The sequence below is a fragment of the Eimeria acervulina genome, genomic scaffold, assembly GCF_000499425.1.
Source record: "Eimeria acervulina Houghton genomic scaffold, Eah_scaff575, whole genome shotgun sequence".
In the NCBI taxonomy this organism is placed as follows: Eukaryota; Apicomplexa; class Conoidasida; order Eucoccidiorida; family Eimeriidae; genus Eimeria; species Eimeria acervulina.
In genome coordinates this window covers 3,647-11,146 of record NW_013549714.1, presented here as the reverse complement: position 1 = coordinate 11,146, position 7,500 = coordinate 3,647, and the positions used below count along the sequence as shown (strand labels likewise).

The 7,500-nt window shown below is 50.2% G+C and overlaps 1 protein-coding gene across 1 annotated transcript in view; it reads right to left on the bottom strand.

The window, feature by feature from the left end:
- The window catches only part of EAH_00043250 (hypothetical protein), a gene marked incomplete at both ends in the record, with an annotated part of 8,479 nt that extends 2,414 nt beyond the window's left edge, over nucleotides 1-6,065 (bottom strand). Inside the window, 6 exons of the mRNA XM_013394983.1 lie at nucleotides 274-356; nucleotides 813-883; nucleotides 1,853-4,831; nucleotides 5,125-5,381; nucleotides 5,630-5,691; nucleotides 5,903-6,065. Coding sequence (XP_013250437.1) covers nucleotides 274-356; nucleotides 813-883; nucleotides 1,853-4,831; nucleotides 5,125-5,381; nucleotides 5,630-5,691; nucleotides 5,903-6,065 — 3,615 coding nt within the window. The remainder of the gene's footprint in view (nucleotides 1-273; nucleotides 357-812; nucleotides 884-1,852; nucleotides 4,832-5,124; nucleotides 5,382-5,629; nucleotides 5,692-5,902) is intronic.
- Between the last annotated feature and the right edge of the window lie 1,435 nt (nucleotides 6,066-7,500).

Sequence of the window (7,500 nt, the reverse complement as noted above, 5' to 3'; positions counted from 1 at the left end):
AACAGCAGCAACATGCAGCAAAAGAGACAGAAGCCAATACAAAATAAAACAGAAGAGACACTCAAGCGGGATAGAAACACTGCAGCACGCAGCAACAGACAAAAGAGACAGCAAGAAGAGCAGCAGCAAACATGGAGACAGCAGCAAGCAAGGAGGCGCAGCAGCAAAAACAGAGACAAAGGAGACAGCAGCTGAAGAGACAAAGGAGACAGCAGCAAACGAAGAGACGGCGGAGACAGCAGCAAAAGGAGACACCTAAGTACTGTCCCTCACGTCATCGTAGCAGTAAAAATTTTCGATCCCACCAAAGCGATCCCGATCCCCAACGATCCCACTGTCGCTCTCCTCAAGCCCCTCTGCACCCCACACCACAGCCACATATAAAGACACCTTGTGGGGTGTATATACACCCTAAGGTGTCTATACACCTTGTGGGGTGTACATACACCCGAAGGAGATATAAAGAAACAAAAGAGAGACAAAGCCGGGGATTAAACAAACAAAACAACAAAAACAAATATAAACAAAGACACAAACAAATAAATATAAACAAAAAGAAAGACAAAACAACAAATAAAATATATAAACACAAAACCGAGAAAACAGCAAAAACAAAAAACTAAGCATAAAACAAAACGACAAAAACAAATATAAACACCAAACGAAGACTAACAAAAGCAAAAAGATAAACACAAACAAACACTAAAAAACAAAGAGATAAACACAAACAAAGACTAAAAAACAAAAAGATAAACACAAACAAATGCTAAAAAGAATAAACACAGACAAATACTAAAAAAGTAATACTTCACCTGCAGTCGCCCCCACGAAATGTGCGCTGACAACAGACGCAGGAAGCCGCCATATATAAACCCTCGAACTCCTGCAGCACCAAAACCCTAAACCCTAAACCCCAAACCCTAAGCCCTAAACCCTAAGCCCTAAACATTAAACCCTAAACCGTAGACACTAAACCCTAAACCCCACGCATTAAACCCTAAACCCTAAACCCCACGCATTAAACCCTAAACCCTAAACCCTAAACCCTAAAACCTACTTCCTAAACCCTACACAATAAAGCCTAAACCGTAGACTCTAAACCCTAAACCCTAAACCCTGAAGCCTACATCCTAAACCCTACACAATAAACCCTAAGCGAACGACAACTGCAAAGGCTTGCTGTGCGCATGAGGACCCCAACAACAGTAGCTGAGCCTGCTATTGTTGCTGCTGCTGCTACTGCTGTTGCTGCTGTTGCTGCTGTTGCTGCTGTTGCTGCTGTTGCTGCTGTTGCTGCTGCTGCTGCTGCTGCATTGTCAGGACAGGAGGCCGCGCCCCACACTGCTTGATTGAAGCCCCTCTCTGCTACCCATCTCCTTAATCTGTCTCCTCTATCTGTCTCCTTTAGTTGTCTCTTTTAACTGTCTCTTCTATCTGTCTCTTTTATCTGTCTCTCTTATCTGTCTCTCTAATATTATTATTTGTTTGTTTTATCTGTCTCTTTTATCTGTCTCTATTATCTATTTCTTTTGCGTCTGTGTGTTGCTGCTGTCTCTTCAATGTTGTTTGGCGTCTCCTGTACTTCTTTTTGCTTCTTTAATTTTAATTGTGTCTCCTTCTCTGTCTCCTGTCTCCTTTGTGTGCTGTCTCCTTTCTTTATTGTCTCCTTTATAATATTATTATTTATAATTAACTATATTATTATTGATTAATACTTTCTCTTTGTTTGCTGCGCTGCTGTCTCTGCCTCTCTCTCTCTCTCTTTGTCTGTCTCTGCTGCACATTTTATCTACTATACAAACAAAGGAGACACCACAGCAGCAGAAGGAGACAGTCTATCCATCTGCCTCACGCAGACTGTTGCTGCTGCTCGCTTCCTCCTCCTGCTGCTGCTGCTGCTGCTGTCTCCTTCTCAATCCTCAGTCTCTTTGAACGCATCCGCGTTGTACAGCCAAAGCTGGTGCCATATACACCATCCACCCCTACAGCAGCAGCAGCAGCAGCAGCAGCACCTGCTGCAGCAGGTGCTGCTGCTGCGGAATCTGTTGTAGGAGACGTTGCTGCTTCAACAGGGGTTGCTGCTGCAGCAGGGGTTGCTGCTGCGGACTCCGCTGTAGGAGACGTTGCTGCTGCAGCAGGGGTTGCTGCTGCAGCTAGCTGTTTGTAAAGAAGGTGTTTAGGGGGTGCGTGTCTATTAGAGAGACCAACAACAGCAAGAGACAAAAGAGACAGAGTTTTGCCTAAGCCTGGATCATCACAGAACATGCCCCCTAAACACTCCTCCTCTGCTGCTGCTGCTGCTGCTCCTGCTGCTGCTGCTGCTGCTGTCTCCGTCGAGCCCCCTTTATACCCCAGCAGCACCACCTTTAAGTCTAACGACAAATACAATGAAAAGTCTCCACAGTGCTGCGCACGCTGCAGCAAACCCTCCCAATCGGGCACAGCAGCAGCAGCAGCAGCAGCAGCAGCAGCAGCAGCAGCAGCAGCGCCATCAGCAGCAACACCACCACAGTCTCCCACTTCTGCCTCAGTTACCTCCCGCGTTTCTGCTTTTTCTGCTGCAGCGGCATCTGCCACGCTGCTGCTGCTGCTGCTGTTGCTGCTGTTGCTGCTGTTGCTGTTTCTGCTGCTGCAGACGAACAGCATTTTGGGGTGTCCTGCAGCAAAAACACGAAGACATTTCCCTTGACCCTGCAGCAGCCTGGAGCCTGCGAGTTCTGCTGCAGGCTGAGGGGGCTGAGGTGTCTCTTCAGCTCGCCCCTCATCCACTGATGCTGCTGCTGCTGCTGCTGCTGCTGTTTCTGCTGCTGGTAACTGTACAGCATCTGCAGCATCTCCCGCAGCAGCAGGAGCACTACTACCTTGTGCTGCTGTCGCTGCTGTTGCTGTTCCTCCTGCTGCTGCTGCTGCTGCTGCTGTCTCCGTGCTAGCTACACCCAGCCACGCCCTGTCTGGTAGAGGGAGTTCTATCCAAGTAGAGAGACACCGCAGCAAATCTGCTGCTGGGCGGCAGTCGTTGTCTCTAGGCAGAGGCCAGGCAACATCTCCCTCTAAATCTGTCTCCTTTCCTGCTGCTGCTGCTGGAGCAGCAGCAGCAGCAGCAGCAGCAGAGACCGTCCCTAGAGGTCTCTCCTTTGTCGTTGTTGGTGTGCTAGTGCTGCTGTGTTGTTTGCTTCGTTCCTGCGGCCTGCTGCAGCAAGAGAGAGGAGACGATTGCATGCTGCTGCTGCTGCTGCTGCTGCTGTTGCTTAGGCTCCTAAGGGTTTTATCTGCTGCTGCTGCTGCTTCTGCTGCTTGCTGCTGCGCAGCCCCACACCCGAGCAAGCGCCAAGATGCAAGCAAATCAGCAGGGGGCAGCTGTGGGGCCCCACGTCTCTCCCGGTGTCTCATCCACAGCAATGCATGCACCTGATGTCTAAACAACCCTCCTCCTCCGCTGCTGCTGCTGCTGCAGGTGCTGATGCTGCTGCTGCTGCTGCTGCTGCTGCTGGTGCTGTTGGTGCGTCTAGGAGACCCCTCACCCGTGCACTCACTAGCAGAAGCAGCAGCAGCAGCAGGGAAGGAAGAGAACGAAGCCTGTCTCCAACGGGATCCGATCCCAAGGGAGTGGATCCACACAGACCCCACAGCCTCAAGCCCGGGGACAGCAGACTGTGCTGCTGCCCAGTGCGAGCTGCATGTACACCCGAAGGCGGAGACGGATCGCGGATCTAAGAGACACAAGACACGCTGCAGCTGCAGTGAAGACAAACTGCACAAACGGCAGCGACAACTAAACTCCTGCTGCTGCTGCTGCTGCTGCTGTTGAACCTGCTGCTGCTGCACTCCCTGCTGCTGGTCTACCTGCTGCTGGTCTACCTGCTGCTGCTGCAGCTGCTGCTGTTTGTTTTGTCTGAAGCGTGCATGCGCTCGCCGAAGTATCTGCGAGAATGCAGCAGTCCCCCTTCCGTCCACAGCTAAATCTACCTTCACCCCCCACCCTCTCGCAGCAGCAAAATCGAAGTGCCGAGACACCGTAGCATTGCTGGGGGCGATGCAGCAGTGCAGCAAACACCCCCAACCTCCGCATACACCCGGGCCCTGCAGCAAAGCAGCCTCAACTGCACGCAACCAATAACGCCGCACAAACCGCTCCCGCTGCACCTCCTGCTGCTGCTCACGCAGCTGCTGCTGCTGCAGACGACGCTGGGGACGCTGCTGCTGCTGCAGCAAAACAGGGGATGGCCTTTCGCGCAACAACTGCTGCTGCTGCTGCTGCTGCTGCTGCTGCAGCTGCTGCTGCAGCTGCTGCTGCAGTAGCCCTTCTGGCAGCGCTGACTCCAACAGCGCAGCAGCAAAGCCTAAGAAGTGTCTCCACTCTTCTGTATCTGTTGCTGCTCTAACTCTCTTTAAAATTGCTGCCCACTCCTCTGAGAATTCATTAGGGGGGCCTGGGTCTGTCGCTGCAGAGCTGCAAGCTGCTGTTGCTGCTGCTCCTGCTGCTGGTGGTGCTGTTGCGGCTGCCTCTGCTGCTGCTGTTGCTTGTGCTGCTGGTGCTGTTGCCGCTGCTGCTACTGGTGCTGTTGCTGCTGTTGGTGCTGCTGCTGCTGCTGCTGCTGCAGTGAGAGGCGCTGCAACCCCCTTTATCTTTTTAGGGGTCCCTGTAGACGACAGCCGTTCTATCAAAGACAGCGCTAAAGAAGTTAAGGGTGGCGGCGCTGCATGCAGCAGCTGCTGCACCTGCTGCAGCGGGAAAGAGAGCGGCAGCAAATGCTGCAGCACGAAGGCCTCAGCCCAGGAGACAGAAAAGGAGACAGGAGATTCACGAGAAGACGAAGCACGTAGGCAGTCGCTGCAAACAAAACAAACTAAACAAATAAATTAAACATTTAAAACAAATTAAACAAATTAAATAAATCAAACGACACCCCTCTGTCCAGCAGCAGATCGCAACAACCCAACCAAACACCCAACTCACCCATCAACAGCAGCAGCAGCAGCAGCGGCAGCAGCGGCAGCAGCACTAGTAGCAGCAGCCCCAGTAGGAGCAGCTGTAGCAGCAGTAGCAGTAGGAGTAGCAGCAGCAGTAGTAGCAGTAGCAGCAACAGCAGCAGAATTAGCAGCAGCACCCGCTAAGTCTCTCACCTTAGATTGATCCATACACAAAAACAAACGCATTCAGACCCAGGGGCTGCCTGTACACCCCAACGCCGTGTCCCCTCAGTAGCCCCTTCGCTGCTGCTGCTGCTGCTGCTGCTGCTGCACCTCTGGCTGGTGTCTCTGAATGTGCTGGGGAGTTTGCATGCATCGAGGCGTCTCCCCACCGCGCATGCAGAGCGCAGCTGCGAGGCCAAGTCGATTGATTGTCTCTTCTTCTCCTTCTCTGTTGCTGCTGCACTGTCCTAATCAAGGAAGAGACACACAAACAAATAGAAACAAAACAATAAACCCTGATGCAACAGCAACAGCAGCAGCAGCAGCAACGCCAGCAGCAGCAGCAGCAGCAAACGAAAAGCGACATCGCAGTCTCCCTGTCTCAAGAGGCAGCGCAGAGCGCGCAGTTGCCTCGGTAAATGCAGCAGCAGCAGCAGCACTAACAGCAGCAGCAACCGAGCAGCATTAACAGCAGCAGCAACAGCAGCAGCATCACCTGGCTTGCATCTTGTGCGGCTGCCTTATGGGTTTGCTGCTGCACGGAGACCCATTCTCCATCTGCAGCAGCAACACACACAGCGAGACACCCTAAACAGCTGGAGAGCCCCTCTGTACACAATGCGCGTAGGTAGCTGGCTAGCTAGGCAGCTAGCTAGCTAGCTAGTCCTCTTGCTTGCTAGCTGGCTAGCTAGCTCTACTTGTACAGAATGGGGCTTACCCCGCAAGGAGGAGAACTCAGAGGCACTGGGGCCGAGCAGCAGCAGCAAACCAAGAGGCGCCCACGCGTGCTGCTGCAGCTGCCATAGGTAGCCTTTCCCTGCTGGACCTCCTGCTGCTGCTGCTGCTGCTGCTGCTGCTGTAGGTGGTGCTGCACGAGCCCCTCTCGATGGCTTGTAGGGCTCGTAGTAATCTGCTGCTCTTCCTGCTGTCATTGCTACGAAGAGCAATGCATGTATTCAATGGGCCCCGAACAGGACCGCGCATGCATGCATGCATGCAGCTGCATGCATGCAGCTGTCTACATATATGCATGCAAAGGAAGCTGTTTAGGTCTTCAATGTACAGAAGAATTTCTCCGAGACGAAGGTAGAAGAGCAGAAGAAATATTATACGGGTTCGATTGCTGCTCGGCTGTGTGCTGCTGCAAGCCAGCAGCGGGAACACCCACACGAAGAAGGAGATCACCTTAGAAAGCAAATGAATGGAGAAAGAAGAACTTCATTCTTAGGTGCTGCTGCGAATGCACAAGGCGAGAGACGCCGCAATGAGAGAGAGCCTGAACGAGATCAAAGGCGTCTGGACAGGGGAGAAGAAGAAAGAAAACAAAGAAGAAGAAACCACAAAGAAACAGAACAGGAGAAACCTATAAGAAAATAAATACAAAATGTGTGAATAGAAGATCTTTCCTTGAAGAAGATCAACAACCGAAGATGCTGCAATTCAAAAACTTGAATGAAACGCAACTCCCATCAGTGAGCTGAATGCTCTATTTGCGGGGTATTTGAGCCACTTTTACGCATCCTGAGGCAATAAATAACAGTAATCTGAAGTAATTCATGAAGAAAAAAACAAAAAAAAGACGAAGACTGCATGCCGATATGCCTCGATATACTCGCTGCGTGGTGTCCCATCAGCGCCGACGGTCCCAGCGTTCTGAAAACCGGAAGATGATGACTTCCTTGAATCCTTTTTATGCATTAATGAATTTGATTTGAACAAATATTGCATTGTATATATTCAACAGCCATGAAAGAGCTCCATAAAGAGGGGTTTAGATCAGCTTTCCTCTTTCGTTTGCCTGCAAATGACTGATAACAACCAACTCGCCTTTCACATTCAAGCTGTCGAGACACCTGAATTTGCGGTTTCTTGAATTGTGCAAACCCTCATGATTATCACTTCTATTTAAATCAATTTCTTTCCTCTACCTCACTTGCGATTAACTGAGCAAAAAACCCTCGAAAACAACACAAAATAAACCTACTTCTTAATTTCTTCGGAGTGTCTCAGAGAAGTCTTCATTCACATTCAAAACCCTGTCTACAGCAACCACTACGTTATGATTTCTGTGTTTCTATTGAAGCAGAAATCATACGAACAATAAGGTTTTGCAGAGATTAAAAAACCGCAGATTCAGGTGTCTCGGCAGGTTGAACACAAATACATATTTCTAATGCATTATTCTCTTCATTATTTATTAGTTGTATAGCAGAGTACAGCAAAAACAGATTCAAATCCCTTAGTCAAACTCCTCTCAGCATTACTCCGCATCTTGTTGCATATGCACGCATTTCAAGTATATTATGCATATTCAAAGCGTATCTACATGTGTGCGTTTATATATATATATATATATATATATATATA